Consider the following 20,447-nt stretch of genomic DNA (forward strand, 5'->3'; position numbering starts at 1 on the left):
TTGAATTAAAAATTACCACCTCAGATTAGAAACTCTAATAATACTAGAGATATAGATGCTAGAGGTGCTATCAAGTCGGGTAGGATCCGGATAATATTAAATTTGGACTCGTACTCTAAAAGTGTTCGGGTCCGAATTTCGATCCATATACTTATTAGTTTCAGATCGGGTCGGGTCTAGATCCGGATACCTATCTACCCGTAGATATTTCGGGTCCAGTCTTTCAGTTCCGGCTAGATAGATACCCATAGCTTGTTTGTGGATTATCAGGTCCAGTTCGGATCAGAGCGGATACATGTCACAACTCACAAGCATTTAAGAAACACTTTACGTTTAAATATAATTACAGTAACATCCAAACATAATATATCATTATAATATAAATTAAAATCTGCTTTAAAATATTGAAAGTGAGGTAATTAAGAAAGTAAAATATTGGAGATGGTGATTTTATTCTATGCATGGTTTTAAAAATTCATGAATAGAATATTAATACTTCAATGATCTCTGTAGAAAGTCAGATATATGGTAGACAGAGAGATCAAGAAAGGAATTAATTAGGTTCAAAAATTTATAGGCAAAAGATGAACATGACATTTGATTTCAATTATCTAGCTAGTGTGAAAAGAGTAACAAATTTTATTCAAAAAATTAAAAAATACTGCAAATGATTGTCTTTTCATAGTTATTAATATATAGTTTTATATTAAATAATTATAAAGAAATAGTATTATTATTTTATCGGATTTTTATACGGGTATCAGGTCGGATTCAGTTATGAATTGGATAATTAAATCAAACTCATATTCTACCCATTACAGTATTGGTTCCGGTTTGGATCCGGATCAAATATTAAATTATTAATTTTTAACCGTATTCATAATTTTATCGGTTATATTTTTTAAATGATACACTATCCAAATTAAACGGATCCGGATCAGTTCCAATTCAGATTCAGTTCGAATCCAGATCAAATTCGGATAATCAAATAAAAGTAGCACCTCTAAGATGCTACCACAAATATGGAAAGCATGTATGATGCTAGCTCAAAGAAAACAATTGATTATCTTACTCAGAAGCAACCTCTCATCCAAAACTGGAGATCGTACCAGCAAATGTGGGAAGCAATATGGATGATGCTAGCTGTAAAGGTGATATACTGGTACGGTAACGGCACTGTACCAGAGATGATCAAGGAATTATAGTGACGCATGGGCCTACGGGCAGTGTAAGATCCTAATAAAGATTATGGAATAGTAAACCTAGCTACTTTGTCAACTAATAATTAAATTGATCGAGTCAAGTTGTATTCACCAGGTTACTTGGCATGCACGCACGTAAGAGAAAAACTATTTTACATTAGAATATCCGTCGACGCACCCGCGTACGTAATTTGATGTGTGTCAATTAAGTACAGCAGTTCGAGAACTTTGATTTTTTCTGATGTCGTCTTTCTGTTAACTAGGAGAAAGAAACACTGAAATAGTCAACGTAATTTGATGTGTCAATTAAGTACAGCAGTTCGAGAACTTTGATTTTTCTGATGTCATCTTTCTGTTTACTTGGAGAAAGAAACACTAAAATAGTCAACGTTTGAAATTTCTTCAGAGAAATTAAGGAAATATTGTTCTATCATCATTTATTATTCTTGACTACGCTGCTCCGTTTATTAATTAATTATCCGACAATGAAATACGGAGGATAATTCCGAACGACTTGGTCTACAATAAATTTGGCTAATGCGCTCGTGTTCTGAGTCCATCGATGAAAAAAAATTCTCACGCGCTCACCTCATCATTATATATACTTGACTTGCTAGTTCCCAATCAAAATAAATCTCAAGTTCTCAACTCTAAATTCTTCTCTCAATTTCCAAGTCTCTCTCTCTCTCTCACGCTCTCTTGCTCCCAGCTCCATCAGAGAAAAACGAAGCTTTGAGAAATGACAATTAACCCTCAATCCATCTACGATTCCATCTCCATCGTTGAATCCACCATCTCACACTGGGACCCACACAACTCCATCTCCCCTTCTTTCCTCGAGGCCTCCGACCGTCTGCATTCTCACCTCCTCCGTCTCTCTGCCGCCGCATCAAGAAACCACGCTGCTCAAATAATAGTCATTCACACGCTTCTTCAATCCGCTATGGAGCTCCTCGAAGAATCATTCAAGCATCATGTCTTCTCCATCTCAGCAATCGATTTGTGCTCTGATAAGATTGCAACTGCCCGTTCCATTGCCAAAACCATGCTCTCTGCTGGATACGGCAAGGAGTGCGTGTCGAGTTACCAGTCAATCCGCCTGTCACGGTTAACATCTCAAATGGTTCAACTCGGGTTCGATCAATCTGCAAACCAACTGAAGGCCATACGCAAACTCAAATGGGACATCTTGGACCGTCAGATCAAATCCTGGACAGACATTGCACCTGTCGTCATACAGTCGCTCTGCTCTGATGAGCAACAGCTTTGTGATGAAATATTTGCCACGTCACCTGAGTCAGTGCGGGACTCAATATTCTCTAGCATTGCGTGCGACACGGCATTGAGATTTCTCTCCTTTCCTGAGACAGTTTCTGTGCACTTGAAACCCTCGCCTGAGAAACTATTCCGCCTTTTGAATATGTACGCTGTGCTTTCGAACCTGTTAACAGATATTGAATCGATTTTCGGGTCTGAACCCGAATCCTCTGTCAGATCAAAGGCAACATCATCCCTTGGCAAACTATCACAAGCAATTAGAGTAGTAATATCAAAGTTTGAATTGGCAATTCAAAAGGATCCGTTAAAATCATCTGGGGTACCGGGTGGTGCAATACACCCGCTAACCCGGTATGTGATGAACTACTTGGCATATCTATCTGATTTCAAGCTCTATCTTGATGAAATTCTCGTCGAACTGCCTAAAAACTACAGCTCTTCATTCTTCAAACTATCCGACAGGCTTAAAAATGGATCGGTTGTTTCGGTAACAATTGAACAGATACTCTTCATTTTGTTATGCAAGATTGATGCCAAGGCAGAGGCTTACAGTGACGCCACCTTATCGTACCTATTTCTCGCAAACAATCTGCAGTACATCATTAGAAAGGTACAGAGCTGTCCTCTAAAAGAGATTTTAAATGATGAGTGGATGAATGAACACAGCACGAAAGCATGCCAGTTCATGGAGGCTCATGTTCGATCAGGGTGGGCCCACATGGCAGCTATGCTGCGTACCGAAAATGAAACCGATGATGTTGACAGATTGCGTGAATTTGAAATTGCTTTTGAGAAGGCCATGAAAGGGAGAAAAGATTGGGTCGTAGCTGATGCCGCAATGAGAGATGAGGTCAGAGTCATGGTGGAGACAATGCTGGTACCGGAGTACAGCAGACGTTACCGGACCCATATGGATTTTGGTTCAGTCCGGTTTTCACCGGAGGATGTCAAGAAAAGTATTATGAAATTTTATGCAGACTGAGATTTGAATTCGTGCTCTAATTCAAAGTAAATATTTATTGATGGTAGTTTGATTTAGGTATCAATGTGTAGTAGGATTCATTTTATTTTTAATTGTAGATAGTTAGACAAAACTTTAGCACAGAATAAAAAAACCACTGACAATTTGAACAGCAATTAATTTTGTCCATTTGGCATTTACTGTCGTATAATTGCTTACAAGCTTAATTGCTATTGTTGGTGTAACAATTTTTAGTAAAATTACTAAATTAATCAGTTGGTTTTACATTACTGTAAATTAATAAATATTATATTTTTCATATATGTGCTTACGATATAGTGTAATTAAAATGCACCAGTTCAGATAATTCTTTAATGCAAGTAATTTAACCATTAATCAGCTAATTTCTTGTTTCATTGAAAACCATATACATCAAAATTAAGGAGGATGTTGCAAGGTTTCGATTTGCTTATTGAAATTTCTAGAAAATTTGATGTTGAAGAATAAGGATCTTTGCCTCAAATATTACTCATTATTGGCAACAAATAAAGGAAAATGTTAATATGCTACGAGTAGCATAGAGGGCCTCCGTGCAACGGCTCAATATTTGAGTTTTCAAAATTATAACGGTCAATGTGAACCGTCAACACGATCTCCATATGAATATGTACTTTCAAACTAAATTTTACATGTTTTACTATTTTTTTAGATAGGTAGAAAATCACTCTGAAAATTCTGTACCATTCAGATCAAGTGTTGAACGGTTCAACTCGACTGTTAGAATTTTGAAAACTCAAATATTGAACCGTTACATTGAGACCCTCTATGCTACGCGTAGCATCGTAGCCAACTCCACAAATAAAATAGCATCCAAGTGTATAGGTGTCACACTATTTTGGTATCTAGCTTGATTTTAGCCACGGTTAGTAAATCATTGAAATTAAGGTACAATTAGGGAGTCCGCTTAATATGACATCAGTGTCATGTACATACCTTGTAAAATTCAGAATATACTCAATAAAAATTATTGTTCATCACTTCTATTCCTCTTCTAAATTCAATATGATGCTTGAGTTGTTTATCATGCAATACAAGTGGACAATAAAGTGGCTCTACCAAAATAGTTGCTTTCATCAATTGGGAGGCATCTTTTATTTCGGCCGACAATACTGACCTCTTCCAGAAAGAAACGCGAAGGTAGAAAAAAAAATAATAATAAATAAATAAAATAAGGTTTTGAGAGTCGCCGGCGCCGCGCCCTCCTCCCCGCTCCACTACTCTGAGCAATGCTTCTGCTCCGCCCCTCCAACTCTCTCCACCATTTCTCTTCACTGATCTTTTTTGCTTTCATTTTAGATATATGGAAGTACTATATATACAGTATACTTCAGTACGTAGCCAGTAGGTGCTGTCATTTTGGATAATAGAACTGTGAAAAGTAACCCGCAGTAATTAATAAAATGGTTATCTATTCAACTAAAACATTTTATTCATTTATAGGGAAAATTAAAACCTAGTTACTTGGTCAACTAAAATTTAAATTGATTGATTATAACTCAAGTTGTATCTACTAGATTACAAACTTACAATTTCCACACGCGCAAGAGAAAATTATCTTGATTGAAATATATAACCATCGATGCAGACGCGTAATTTAATGCATGCCAAGCAACTCAGTTGAGGCTTGTGATTTGTTCACACGTAGACCTTTCATTGAAATAGCAGGAGACAAGTCAGGAACATTGTTCTATCATCATTTATTATTGCTTATAATATCTCGGAGTCGGGACGACTTGGCCAACTTCAATTTGGCTAAAACCATATCTTACTTTCAATGCATGAACCTGAAGGCTGATGAACTGAAGGGAAAAAAAAAACAAATAACAGAGCTGTTTTAACTTAAAAACAGCGCAAGATCCATATGCATTGTTGTTTTAATTCTATAGTTTTTGTGTTCCGCATGAAGCCTAAACTGATCTGTTAAAAATTTTACATTTCAATAATGAAACTCACTCATGTTCCGAGTCCATCAATAAAAAATATCAGGCGCTCACTAATCATCCATATATACTACTTGACTTGCCAGTTCCCAGTCTAAATAAATCTCAACTCTAAATTCTTCTCTCAATTTCAAAATCTCTCTCTCTTTTGCTCTCAGAGCCATTAGAGAAAGAAAAGCTTTCACAACCATGTCACTCCGAGACCTGCTCTCACAACCATCTTCATTCTCTTCTCATTCAAATCCAAGCCCTCAATCCATCTCCGATTCCATCTCCACCATCCAATCTGCCATCTCACACTGGGACCCACACACCTCTATCTCCACCTCTTTCCTCCAGGCATCCAACCATCTCCACTCTCACCTCCTCCACCTCTCCACCTCATCCTCCGCCACCGCCGCATCAATAAACCACGCTGATCAAAGAAACATTCACACGCTTCTTCAATCCGCTATGGAGTGCCTCGGAGAATCGCTCAGGTATCACCTCTTCTCCATCTCAGCAATTGATTTGTGCTCTGATAAGATCGCAACTGCCCGTTCCATATCCCAAACCATGCTCTCTGCTGGATACGGCAACGAGTGTGTGTCCGCTTACCAGTCGATCCGCCGGTCACGGGTAACATCTCAAATGGTTCAACTCAGGTTCGATCAATCTGCAAACCAACCGAAAGCCATACGCAAACTCAAATGGGAGATCTTGGACCGTCAGATCAAATCCTGGACAGACATCGCTCCCGTTGTGGTACAATCGATCTGCTCTGATGAGAAACAGCTGTGTGATGAGATCTTTGCCATGTCACCTGAGTCGGTACGGAATTCGATATTCTCTAGCATTGCATGTGACACGGCACTGAGATTTCTCTCCTTTCCAGAGACGGTTGCTGTGCACTTGGAACACTCGCCGGAGAAGCTATTCCGGCTGTTGGACATGTACGCTGTGCTATCAAACCTGTTACCAGATATAGAACTGATTTTCGGGTTCGAACCCGATTCCTCAGTGAGATCACAGGCAACACTATCCCTTGCCAAACTTTCAGAAGCTATTAGAGTGGTAATATCCAATTTTGAATTGGCAATTCAAAAGGATCCGATAAAATCATCTGGGGTACCGGGCGGTGCAATACATCCGCTAACCCGGTATGTGATGAACTACTTGGTATATCTATCTGATTTCGACCTCTATCTTCATGAAATTCTCGTCAAACTGCCTCCAAATTGCAGCTCTTCATTCTTTGAAATATCTGACAAGCTTAAAAACAATGGATCGGTTGTTTCGGTGACAATCGCATGGATCCTCTTTATATTGTTATGTAAGATCGATTCAAAAGCAGAGGCTTACAGCAACGCCGCATTATCATACCTATTTCTCGCAAACAATCTCCGGTACATCACTATAAAGGTACAAAGTAGTCGTCTGAAAGGGATTTTAAGTGATGAGTGGATGAATGAACACAGCACCAAAGCACACCAGTTCATAGAGGGTCATGTTCGATCAGGGTGGGCCCACATGGCAGCTATGCTGTGTACCAAAAATGGAACCGAGGAAGTTGAGAGAGTGCAAGAATTTGAAATGGCTTTTGAGAAGGCAATGGAGGAGAGAAAAAATTGGGCCATCGCTGATGTGGCAATGAGAGATGAGGTCAGACTCATGGTGGAGGCAATGCTGGTACCAGAGTACTGCAGATGGTACCGGACCCATAAGGATTTTGGCACCGTCCGGTTTTCACCGGAGGATGTCAAGACAAGTATTATGAGATTTTATGCGGACTGAGTTTGAATTAACCTGGATCGTAATTCTTGGTGTAACAATACTTATAATTAATTATAATTAAAATGCACATGTTCTAAGTGATAAATAATAAATCAGCTAATTTCTTGTTTCATTGTACTACATGATGTATACTACTGTATGTTTCTTTCAATTCTTAGTCTCATATGGCAGCGAAATCCCATGTGCATTGGAATTCCTATTGTAAAATTTAGTTTTAAATTCTAACACTATTATCAAAGAAAATAACAAAGACTTGCAATACTCCAATTAATTGCAAAATTTAAGCAAATATGCAATTTAGAGATAAATAGGGTTCAAAGTCCACATCAAAAATCATGGTAAAAATCAAAAGATACTTTACATGAACCATGCTTACCTGTTCAAATGCCCCCCTTAATTTTTGACAATGTTTGATTTTTCTAATTGTTTTTTAAAATGAGGCACAATTTAAGTATCAATATGCTCCTGAAGTAGAATAAACCAAGTTAGCTGGGAATGAATCAACCTATTAAGTCTACATCTAGGGAACAAATCAGTCTATTCCAAAAACTTTTTTTGAGTGAAACTATTCCAAAAACTGAGAAGATGGTTTTTCAAAACTGTTCACAGATCAGTCTATTCCAGAAAAACAGATTTCTACATGTTTTCCACGAAATATTATTATATTAAATGAAAAAAAAAGAACATCTCTAATCCTAACCTAAAATTAAATTAACACCGCTGTAAGTTTGTTAATTTAACAAAATTACATTATTTACATTTCAGAAACAAAATTTCTCCTAGATGCCAAAAATAGTACCTGTGACCGAGTTCTCCTAGTGTACAACCTAAAGCTACTGTTAACTACAGAAAATAAGCTTATAATGCCGACTTCCCTTGACCGCGTGGCATTTTCTTCGTAGTCGCTGATACAACCAGAGAGATTTATCAGATAATAACCAACTCAGAATTAACTTTATTAAAAAACAGAAACTTGGTTAAGTCAGATACACTTACGGTCATCTACATCCTTGAGTTGATAATAGTGAGGCGCAATCTCCACCAGCCAATCGGGCTTTAGCTCTATGACCTGTATTATATATATATCCAAACTTTATTAAATCTAATGGTGAATTTTGAATAAACAAACTTAAATTACGAAAAAAGTAGTTACACGTGACTGGTCATGTTCACATTTGGACATGACACATGGTCGCGGCGTGGCTAACGTGCCATGACCATTCATCCCAATTTGGTCACGGCATGACACAACACGTAAAAATATGACTTGGTCAGAGCATGTCACATATGTACATCCCTACAAGCGAGATGCAGTTTTTGAAATGGAAGTACAAAAAATGTACCTGTCTCATGTATTCCTTTGTGGTAAGAACAAGCTCATGGTAAACTACCCACCGAGGATGCACCTAAAGAAATATAATAAATAGGAGCATCAGCGACAGTAACTGATCATGCTCTATATTTTTTTCTTTTTTTTGACTGAATAAAACGTCCCAGATTGGATTCAATTTTTTAATATTCACCTGTAGAGATCAGTTGTTATCAAAATGATAAAATTACAAATGACAAAATTATCCTTCAACAGCTATATTTTCTTTTTCCTTTTTCTTTTTTTAAATAAAAAGTACATTCAGCTTCCACTTGATATGGGTTCTCTTCACTAAGGTTATACTGGAGGTTTATATAATAAAAAGTTGTCAACAAGTTCTCAGAAATGCAAATGATTTAAATAGCACATCTTGCCACAAACAATAATAACATTCAGAATTAATTGCAAACAAAGTGAATATTTGGTGTGTGCACGTACAACAAATAAGCGAAGACATAAGAACATAAGAAAAGGACAATTGCAGACAAGGCATGGTACCTGAGCAAGACCAGAACTCGGATGGATGTAAACAGTCTGAGGGTTTTTTAATGTTCTGTAAGACCCGTTCTTCTGTAGTTTAGCGGCATGATGGAAAAACCCTAATTTACACAAAAAAAATGTGAGGATTAATCATTATAACATAAGGATGTAAAAAAGTAATACAGTGACCGAACAAGGCACGGCACAGCACATATGCCGGTCACGTGTTGTGTCCATTCGTGTCATGACCATCCTCTGAAAAAGCTAGCACAGCATAGAATGTGGTCATGCGAGTCAAGAGATCTGTCGGTGAATTTTAAATAAAATTGAAAATTTTGGAAAATAAAAAAAGGTGGGTGAATCACCCCAGGTGTGTATCGGGGGTCGGTGTGACTTTGAGTGTGCATCGGGTGATCACGACGTTACTAACATGCCATGACCATTCGCGTGAAGTGACCATTCTTTTTATTTTGGTCATGGCACAGCACGCAAAAATTTGGTTTGGTCAAGGCACGTGACCCAAGTCACAGCATGACTAGTCAAGGCACGGCACGTATTACATCCCTCATTGTGTCAAAAACACATTAAAAAAAAAGATGCAGAATTCTGTGTTTCTGACTGTACCTGAAGTGATTGACTTTTTAATAGCATCTAGGTCGTTGAGATTTGTACTAATCTCAATCTCAACTCTTTCTAGAAGCCCTTCCAATTGATCACGAATATCTCGCGCCCTTTTCATGCTCCTTACCTGCAGTACATCCAAGCTAAAATTATTAATATAAATAAAAACTAAACACATATTCAGCTTTGCTACATATGCTGAATCATAATACTCTCCTGAACTTTATAAAATGAAAATATGGGTTGGACTAGTACCTGTATGTAATTCTCATAGCACCACTGAGTCGAAAAATCTGTGTCTTTCCATGAGTTGTAAACCTGAAACAATACAGTAGGAAAAGAAGATATTAATTACAGAAATACATAGCTTAATTAGAAATCTAACTTTAGTCAAGAAATAAGAATATATCATACATTTAATAATGCAATGTGATCCCCAACATTTCCAGTGTTAAAATTCATGCGTGCATTGTCAGCATGCACTTGCTTGTCCTTTGGCCGGTAAAAAATCGAGTTACCAACCGACAGCATTGCTGCTACAGATATTATTTCGTCAGAGCATTTGTACTTCTCTGATGCCACAATCATCTTAGAAAGCATAGGGTCCAGTGGAAACTCCGCCATTCTTCGACCCGTTTTTGTCAACTCACCCTTGACATTCAATGCATTCAAAGCAAATAGTTGTTCTAGGGCCCGCAACAGTGCCTCTGACGGTGGTGGATCCATGAAGTCAAAGTTGACCAGATCATGAATCCCAAGAGATTTTAAGGTTAAAACCACATTTGCGAGGTTGGTACGCTGTATCTCTGGTACAGTATTATCTTCAAGATCATGGAAATAGTTGTAGGCCGTGTATAGACGGAAACACTTGCCTGGACCAGTACGACCCGACCGACCCGCCCGCTGGTTCGCTGAGGCCTTAGATATAGGGTTTATCAACAGAGACTCCATACCAGTACGAGGGTTGTATGACTTAATCTTACAAAAGCCGGGATCTACTACATATTTAATCCCATCTATGGTAAGAGATGTCTCGGCTATGTTAGTAGCTAACACAACTTTGCGGGCCCCCTCGGGTGTGGGCTCAAATATCTTTGCTTGCAGTTCAGTTGGTAAATTTGCATAAATGGGACAAATGATCAACTCAGAAATTTTGGTACCGAGACCTCTGGTACGGTGTTTCAGTATTTCATCTAGAGTCTCGATTTCTTCTTGGCCGGTTAGAAAAACAAGGATGTCTCCAGGAGGTTGAGTTACGTGTATTTGTAAAACGGTAACTATGGCTGCATCAATATAATCAGCTTCTGGGGCCTTTGTATAGTGGATTTCTACAGGAAACCGACGTCCCGGTATTTTAAAAATTGGCGCTGAGTCGAAGTAGTCACTAAACTTTTCGGCATCCAGAGTTGCACTCGAGATGAGCAGCTTCAAGTCCGTTCTGAAGCGAGATATATCCTAAATGAAGTAACATTTAATAAACTGAAAAGATAAATATGAAAGATGGAAAGAGGTGACAAGTATAATATGCATTTATGAAAAAAATATGCAAAAATAACAGCTTTACAGTATTTTATTTTTTTTCAACCTAGACCTTCCACCCCCCCGCCCCCAAACCCACCGAAAAAAATGATATAATTCTAGTTATTTGTAAATAACACCCCCAACTATCAAACAGAAGCTAATAACTTCATTGCCACTTTTCAGTTTTTGACTCACACCAGCATACAAAAGTAAAAAAAACAAACATATAAATTCATTTTTTCTTACTTTTAGTTATTTAATTAGCAACAGAAGAGCATACCAAGAGTAAGAGAAAAGTTGTCAGCATTCAATGCATTGCAAAATCTTTTTTCCTCGACCAAAACCCGAGACTAAATTAATGAGCATATTTAAATATATATATACCTTAACCAGCCCAAATAAGATGTCAGTTGAAAGAGTCCTCTCATGTGCTTCATCCACCATCACAACGCTGTTATTTTAAACCCAACAGAGTAAAAAACTTATTAATTCAAAATGTTCACCAATTAAAAATTGGAGCAAGATAAATCAGGTACATATTTACCTATAACTTGCAAGATCAGGTTCTCCAAGAAATTCACGCAATAACATGCCGTCAGTCATGTACTTAACAAGGGTTTTCTCTGATGTACAGTCTTCAAACCTTATAGAGTATCCGACCTGTTGATTGGAAATATATAACTGGACTTATAAGTACATAGGACAAAAGGGCCATGTTTCCAGTAACATTTAAAAATCATGTTATTTTGGTACAAAATTTAAAAAATAATATCAGAGGGAAGGATATGAACCTCATGGCCAAGTTTAACCCCCATTTCCTGAGCAACCCTAGCAGCTACACTCATTGCCGCAACACGTCTAGGCTGTGTGCATGCTACCTGTATGAAGCATATAAATTGTGCAGAGTGGTTAGTACTATTTGAAGATAAAAAAAGGTCAACACTTATTTTTGCATATTTAGGTTTAAATTGATGGTTTTTCAAACATAAGCTCCAGAAATTAATTCCCTTGTGCCACCAAAATGCTCCAGATGCACAAATTTGTAACTACCAAGTTTTCGGATTGAAACAACAGAAGATGGAATCTTTAAAGTCTAAAGTATACTAAAAAAAGAATAGAAACAACAGACATGAAGAACTTACCATGCCTTGTTTTGTGAAACCAGCCTCGTGCAGATATTGGGGTATCTGAGTTGTTTTACCAGATCCAGTCTCTCCCACAATAATTATGACCTTCAAAAAAACACCACGCATGCTCAGTAGAGGCAATATTAACAACGTACATTATCCCAAGGAAGATAATTGCAAGCTTAGTAGGCAACTAGAGATAAAGAAGCTTGAGTGAGGCTATGGTACTATGCATAGCGCGGATTGGTCCGTACTACAGAACAATATTTCCACTTTCAAAGTTCAAATAGTCGATCTGAACCATTCAATATGATTTCCGTATGAAAATGTACTCGCATACATTTTTTAGAATTATTGACCAACGTTTCTAGATAGGGAGAAAATCACTACTTTTGAATGGTTTAGAATCTTTAGATCAAATAATTTTCTACCTATCTAAAAAAATAGTAAAAATTCTACAAAATGTAAATTTGACTACAAGTACTATCAATTGTTTGAACTTTGAAAATGGAGATGTTGATCCGTAGTACGGACCAATATGTGCTATGCACAGTACCAAAGCCCCACTCAAGAAATTTCATAATAATGTATGAAGTATAGAATCGGTCTTGCAACGTGCTATTTTTTTTCTTTTTCTTTTAACATTTTTGTGCCTAATTTATAGCTCAAGATTTCTGGTTGGGCTCACACTGTCCAACTAATCAACAAGCTTTTCTTTTTTCTTTATTAATGGTTTTGTGCCTAACACACAGCTCAGGATTTCTGGTAGGGATGTAAATATGTACCATACCATATCGTGCCGTGACCAAGTCAGATTTTTACGTGCCACGCTGTGACCAAATTGGGATGGACGGTCACGGCATCACATGTGTCGTGTCCAAACGTGACTGGTCAAGTTTGTCACATTTGGTCACGTTTAACTATTTTTTTTGTAATTTAAGTTAGTTTATTCAAAATTCACAATTAGATCAAGATCTAACAGCCCTGATCACGCGTGGTTTGCGTGACCACGTGCCGTACTGTGTCATGACCAAACCAGTTTGCGTGCCGTGCCGATTTTCTGAACGATGGTCAGGCACAGGACACACAAGTCATGGCACATGACCGGCACAATGACCGTGCTGTGATGTATCCGGTCACGGTGTGACCGTTTTACATCCCTAAATTTTCTGGTTGGGTTTTACACTGTACAAACTAACTAAACGAAAAGTGAAAAAGAGAGGAACCTGGTGATCATTTATAGCCTTAAGAAGTTCATCTCTATATGGGTAAATTGGGAGAGTTTTTCTTTCCTCCTGAAATCCAGACCCCAAAAGAAACATTTTAAAATGCAAACCATATCCACACAAAAATAAAAAATAACACAAAAAATAATACAAGGAAGTCAAATATTTTCAAGTACCTGGAGTCCTTTGGAAATAGTTTTTGCCTCCTCAGCCTCATTTGGCTCCTCATCAATGCCATCCATAACTGACACTTTGACAAAATCGATCTGGTCTTCAAATACGTAACTGAAATAAGAAAATTTAATTAGAGATTAAATTGCAGGATATGTATGGCACAGGCTGGTATCAGTATTATGATCCCATAAATGTTAAATATAGACAAGTGAGGCTATGGTACTGTGCATAGCACATATTGGTCCGTACTATGGATCAATATCTCAGCTTACAAAGTCCAAACAGTTGATCTGAATCGCCAAGCATGATCACCATATGAAAATGTACTTGCAATCAAACTTCACATTTTTGAGAAACTTTTTTACTATTTTTAATTAGGTAGAAAATCACTTGATCTAAAGATTCTAGACCATTCAAAAGTAGCAATTTTCTACCTATCTAAAAAAAAGGTAAAAAGAATCTGAAAAATATAAAATTTAGTCCGCAAATACATTTTCATATGGAGATCATGTTGAATGGTTCAGATCGTTTGGACTATAAAAACGAAGATATTGATCCAAAGTACGGACCAATGTGCGCTATGCATAGTACCATAGCCTCACTCTATAGACAAAGCTAAAAGATAACATGATGTTTTCTTACTCATAGTCCTCAGAACCTTTCTTCCTATCTTTTGAGCCAAATTTGAGCGTTGCTTTTCCTGATGAAACGAGGGAAAATTATTTAACAAACCCATGTGTCGCAAAATTTAATGAAGAGGATATACAAAACAAATTAATAAAAACGAAGACAAAACCTATTTGGTGATCTTCCCAGGCCTCTTGCTCGGCAAAGGGATTCATCTTTTCCACAGCCTCAGGATCCCTATATTTCCCCCACACAAAAAAATTGTAAGAAAAACTAATATGCTCATACAGCAAAGAAATTAAATGTACTGCCTCACATTGCTTCAGCACGTCATATTATTTGTTTTGTTTTGTGTATTGTAGTAGTATATATATTGGAGAATAAGTGTTGCGTAGTTGTTTTAACATAATTTTTTGTTTGTGGGTATGGATTGTTAATTTGATATTATTTTAATACAAATGCTTTGGTACATGCATGCATCTGAATGTGTGTATCATCTTATATTTCTAACACCAATTTTACATTTTTGGAAATTTAATACGCAAAAAAATAGACTGTAAATATGGCGACATTTTGGAAAAATGAGACGAGCATTTTATATTTAACATTAGATGAGCATTTTGGAAAAAAAAAAATATATCATCTCAATCTGATATATGGATAGAGATGCATACAAGTTTAAAATATAGATTTATTAATCTGTCAGATACTTTGCAATTTAAATAGTTCTGACAGCTGCAATGCCTATAAAAAAGCAGAGAAAATGTTTGTGGCACTAACTTTGTTACTTTCTGTGTTATGGATAACAATTTAACCAATATTCAGCTTCAACACTGAATCCACACAAACAAAGTCACAGAAAATCTTGCGAAGGTCCCACCTGAACCAGGAAAGGTGTCGACACCTGCCTCGTGTGGTTCTTCAACAACCGGTACAGATCTTATGCTTCATGAAATAAGTCATGGTTACCCACTATTACATTATTTTACAACCCATTTCATGTAGGACTGCAGACTTACAGTCGCACTAAATCCAAAAAAAGTTTGAACAAAAATCAGGAAAATCAGAGGAAAAGAGAGAGGAGCCATAACTGCCTACCGCCCCCAAGCAGAATACATAGCAAGGGGTAATTAGTGCAAAAATAATATGTGCATGTACTCTGCATAAATTTTCAAGTGATTTACCTGTACCGCTGCGTTGCAACAGAAAATCTCTTCTCCTGATTTATTACCCCATCATCATCATACGCATCAGGCATCTTGTACTGAATTTTAAATTACAATTAAATAATTAGCATTAGATAATCAAATAAAAAAATAAAATAAAATGAATTAAATAGCATGGAGCTAATAGAATCAAAACTAAAAAACAAGCGGTACCTCATCGTCGTTATCCTCCTCCAAATGCTTCTTCGCAAGTTCATATATTTGTTTCTTATACCTGGAGGATAATAAACATAGAAAGAGTTATTCAAATGTTTAAAAATATTTCTGCCCTTCTTTGTTTGGTTTTATCCTTTTGATTTGATTCTGTTCCTTATCCTTTTTTTTGGAAAAACATAAATCCCTGCAGCTTTAATGACACCTTAAACCCCCCAATGTCTCTTGTTGGTAACCTTTGGAGTGAACTTTGTACTAGCAACCAGAAAATTGAGACAAGGGGAGCTGGTAAATAAGTTGTCTGTCATTTCATTTTATGAGGGGGGCTAATAGTATAATTTTTGTATAAATAAATTTTCAAGGGACAAAATAGAATTATTCCAATTTATAAGGGGTGCTCAGCACCCCTTTCGCTCTATCTACTTCTGCCCCTGAACCTCCCTATCAGTCGATTCAACTATTTCATTGGTGATAATTCAAGAAACAAATACTTGTAAAAGGGAAACAGAAAGAGAAAATTGTTACCTTAAATCCCTTTCTTCGGCCTCAGTCAGTTTCACACCCTCAAATATGTATTCATGATCTCTTATTTCATCTCTACAAAAGAATAAATACAAGTCAAGGTTCAGTGATTCGTGGTGTACAAACAACTGCTGCTTACTGTACTAAAGAAGTATCTACTTACTCAATCTCTAATAGCTTCTTCTCTTTTCTTTTGTCAAGATATGCTCGTCTCGAGTGCTTTCTGTTAATTTTTAAAAAAAAAAAGATAAGGAGAAAAGTAAAGATGAAATTTCTCTAAATAGAAAAAAAAAAAAATCTTAAATAGAGTGAAAATAAATACCGTAGATCATATATGTCATCCTTTTCATATGCTTTTGATCTGCGAACAATCTCCTCTGCCATTTCAATAAATCTGAGTTAGGTAAATCATCTACTGATAATTGCTTGGGAAAAAAAAAAGGAGTGATATAACTTGTAATAAGAAGTAACAGTTCCAACAGATCATACCTTGCTGCTCCTTGGAAATTTTTGGCTCCGTCAGCTGTTATAAAAAGCAACAACAATATTAAACATCCAACAAGTAGGGGTGATATAGTAAAAAAAGAGGGTACCGATACTGAAACTTACGAAACAAACAAATACGAAGAAAAAAAAAAGCAAGAAATAAACACTTCATCTGATGACAGATAAAATACAGAAGCTTATTCAGTGGATGACACAGGTACTAGGAAAAAGGAGTGTTTATTGGGTCCGGTTTATTTGATTTTCAACCGAATCGAAAAAGTTTGGAATAAATGACTCATTTTTTTGGTTTAAATGGATAAGTTTGGTTGAATTTTTTAATTACTTTGTTTTTTTTATATTTGGTTCGGTTTAGATTTTGCAAAATTGAGAAGACCAAACAGACTGAACTCTATATGGTTCAAATCCATGCTGTATATTTAATGTATGTAATAACAACAACTTAAATTTTTGTTTGGATATTTTAGAACATCTACATATTTTGTATGGGAATTAAAGAATGCATGTAATATCAGCAACTTATATATAAAACTTATATTTATTTATGACTATTAAATGTATTTGTGTATGTGTTGAGTTTTGACCTTTTAAAATTTAAACTCTCTTATTTCGGTTCAACCAAACAAACCAAAATTTACTTTGGTTATTTTGGTTCTGGTGTTATTTGGTTGACAAGTTTAATTCGGTTGAGCCTGGTTATATTTTTGAAAACCAAATAAATTTTTGGTTTGACTATTTTAATTCGGTTTTAACCGAACCGACCCAATGAACACCCCTATTCAGAAGTTTATTTGGTGGAATGATACTGGTAACAGCTGGAAACAATTGTTACGCCTTACAGAGGTATGATGCAGAAATTTTTATTTCCATTTCAAACAAAAGATATAAAAACTAACAGATGCTTAAGCAAAATAGCAAAAAAGAAAAGCCCTAATAAATATACCTTTCGCGTGTTAGCAGCATCTCTCTCTCGCATATTCTTTTCCAACTGTGCCCTTTCTTCTTGATCCCTCCTAAGAGCTTCTTCGGACTACAATTTAAGAACTAAAAAATCAACTAATATTCTTCCCTGAAACTGTGCTTGTAATCTATTCACAAAAGAAGTATAAATTCACCTCCAAATCTTCGTCATTTTCATCGGTGCGCCTTCTGACAGCTTGTCGTGTTCCTGCAATTTCCAGTTCCTACATGAATATAAAATTGAGTTCTATTGTCAGCAACAAAGCATAATTATGAAAGATTGGAAATACGAAAAGATAAGCATTAAATTGTAAAGCAACAAGAAAACGAAATGTTGAAGTAGCTCCCAAGATCCTAGGCCTTTCAATGTGCCCAATAAATTTATCTTCTTCACTGTTTAAACACTGGGCTCATATAAGTTCTGTTCAAAATATAATATATAAAAGAAAATAGATTACCCATAAATCCAAATTTTGGTGTCTTTTTCACAGAAATCAGCCAATACGATAGAAATTAAAGCTAAATAAGATTGAAAAAACTTAACAGTGAAGGGGTGCAACAAAATGCAATTCATCCGGTACAATGAGAAAGCTCAAAGGTCGGAATTCGCATCCTCTAAGATATCACAAAATTTTGAGCTCATCCATACAAAATCTGAACCATTAAGCACGAATCTTAAAGCAACCCATTTTATGTTAATACTGCCCCGTGCATCTAAATAAGCACCGAAAATACTTTTTGACCCGGTTTTGACATCAACTGAAAAATTGAGATAACTCAGAGGATATGGACCCCAAAGGTCAAGAGGCCAATTTCCAAACCCAGAACAATGAATCAAATGTATTGGAAGAATCCGTGTTGACCAAGTCAACATGAGCAAACAAGATTTGACCAAATCAAACTGGAGCAAGCAAGATTGATTAGGGCTCTTAACAGTAGTTAGTTAGATTAGTTAGTTTTTTATAGGATTGTTTTACTTTTAAACCGTGACTATAAATACATGATGTATCTGTACTAAAGATCAAATCAATGAAATACAATTCCATTCTATATCTTTCCTAAATCCTTTAAAATGGAAACGTTTCATCATACCTCGTCATCGTCTCCGGTTTCTTCAACTTCGCTTTTCTTTCTGAACCGCTTCTTACTTGACGAAGATGATACCTTCTCCTTTTTTGAGTTCGAGTTTGAATTCAAATTTGTTGCTTCATCGGCATCCTCATCATCTCCTTCTAAAAGCTTGTATGTCATTTGTTTTCTGACAAGCTTAGCAGTCTCTCTTTCCTCTTTCTGATATGCCTGAGTAAAAGTAAACACAAATGGAGGCAACACTGTAAGAACTTGTCTTTACATAATACAGGAGGAATATTGTTGTACCAGCATAGGCAGAACCAGAAAATTGAGAGGGGGGCGATATGAATAAGTGTCATGTAATTTCATTTTATGAGGGGCACTAATGGTAATAGTTTTTGTAAAACATTAAAAACTTTAAAGGGTTTACAATGCTCACTGGTACAGATGCAACCATGGGGAGCACTAGTGTCAGGTGCCTTTCAGGAAATGTTGGTAGCATACCAGTTCATTTTGGCCAAATGATTAAAAAAAACTTGAGGAAGAAACGGCAAGTAAGAAGAAACATACACTTAAACCGGACTGCTTATGGGGAACTTTGTTATAAAGGCCACTGGCAAAGGTACGCAAATCATCTGACGACGAGATACCATAATCGAGATAATCGAGAAGCTTAGTAGTTAAATCAGTTGGGGACGCAGCATCCTTAGCTGCAATTGATCCAAATAGAAATCAATCATTCATCGAGGCAATAATTAAGAAAAGTACTTGTAATGCAAGCAACGGACTTTATAAGGAGAATTGTCATGTAAAGTAATAAATGTTTTTGCTATTACCCAATCGGATGACGTACTGCGCGACGAGAGCGGTAGAGTATCCCATTAGGTGCATCAGATTGTCTTCCACCCACTTTTTCAAATCCGCCATCTTACCTAGGATTAGGTTTACAGTCAGGGTTTATTTACCGGCTCAGTAGTAAGGATGGAGAGAACGAGCCGTGCAAAGAGAAAGACGACGCACAGAAACAGTATAGCAGGCGATATGGGGGAGCGGAGAGAGAGATGGGTGGCGCAGTTCGGTTGGGAACCAGAGATGAAGCAATTTGGAGTGAGAACCGACTTGGGAGAAAACAAATTGGGATGATGCTGCCGTGCTATTCGGAGAAGAAGATTTGAGTCGAACTAATGAAATTATTTTAATTTCGAATCTGGGCCTAGTTTTGGGCTTTGTACCATTTATGTTTTGGGCTTTGCCACAGAGGGCTTTCCATTTAGAGTTTGTTGATGCCATTATTTTAAAATAACTTGAGATAAGATATTGTATAATCCCAGTATTTAGAATGAGGGAGAATTTCTAGTGTGTCTATGTAAATTTTTAAAATAGCTAATATTCTCATGAAAACACAATAATATCTAATATTGTCCCAAAAACTTAACATTCTTTGTTTTATCCCCTTCTATTTATTTACCATCTTATTTAATTATTTTAAAACTTGAATTGATAAATATACCCTATTTAATTTTAATTGGAAATTGCCTCATCCAGTGCCAAATTACATTCAATGAGTTAAATTCAAAGGACGGACAAAAAAGAAATAATGCTCCCTGCTCATAAGCATAACAGTAACTCAGTAAGTCCATATAGTACTATAG

The 20,447-nt window shown here is 36.5% G+C and overlaps 2 protein-coding genes across 3 annotated transcripts; one reads left to right on the forward strand and one right to left on the reverse strand.

Moving 5' to 3' along the window:
• The first annotated feature begins 1,842 nt into the window (after positions 1-1,842).
• Positions 1,843-7,334, forward strand: LOC144575195 (uncharacterized). Its single transcript, XM_078325309.1, has 2 exons — positions 1,843-3,459; positions 5,544-7,334. Exons 1-2 carry the CDS (start codon positions 1,942-1,944, stop codon positions 7,212-7,214), a joined length of 3,189 nt encoding a protein of 1,062 aa, XP_078181435.1. The 5' UTR covers positions 1,843-1,941; the 3' UTR covers positions 7,215-7,334.
• Positions 7,335-7,857: 523 nt separating this feature from the next.
• LOC144574812 (pre-mRNA-splicing factor ATP-dependent RNA helicase DEAH1-like) lies at positions 7,858-19,935 on the reverse strand. 2 transcript variants are annotated; one of them, XR_013518294.1, is made up of 26 exons: positions 19,632-19,935; positions 19,366-19,505; positions 18,817-19,023; positions 17,880-17,948; positions 17,708-17,794; positions 16,750-16,783; positions 16,583-16,637; positions 16,424-16,483; positions 16,264-16,335; positions 15,739-15,799; positions 15,544-15,623; positions 14,529-14,596; positions 14,375-14,432; positions 13,735-13,843; positions 13,559-13,627; positions 12,348-12,437; positions 11,997-12,083; positions 11,750-11,865; positions 11,590-11,656; positions 10,099-11,139; positions 9,940-10,002; positions 9,688-9,827; positions 9,082-9,182; positions 8,558-8,620; positions 8,211-8,283; positions 7,858-8,119 (listed from the first exon to the last, which is right to left on the reverse strand). XR_013518294.1 is itself a non-coding variant. In XM_078324883.1 (26 exons), exons 1-26 carry the CDS (start codon positions 19,720-19,722, stop codon positions 8,073-8,075), a joined length of 3,132 nt encoding a protein of 1,043 aa, XP_078181009.1. In that variant the 5' UTR covers positions 19,723-19,935; the 3' UTR covers positions 7,858-8,072. The 2 variants fall into 2 exon arrangements, 1 of the variants encoding a protein (XP_078181009.1); XM_078324883.1 differs by having other exon boundaries at positions 9,688-9,811.
• Positions 19,936-20,447: the final 512 nt, after the last annotated feature.

Source organism: Carex rostrata, chromosome 23, assembly GCF_964058835.1.
Source record: "Carex rostrata chromosome 23, lpCarRost1.2, whole genome shotgun sequence".
In the NCBI taxonomy this organism is placed as follows: Eukaryota; Viridiplantae; Streptophyta; class Magnoliopsida; order Poales; family Cyperaceae; genus Carex; species Carex rostrata.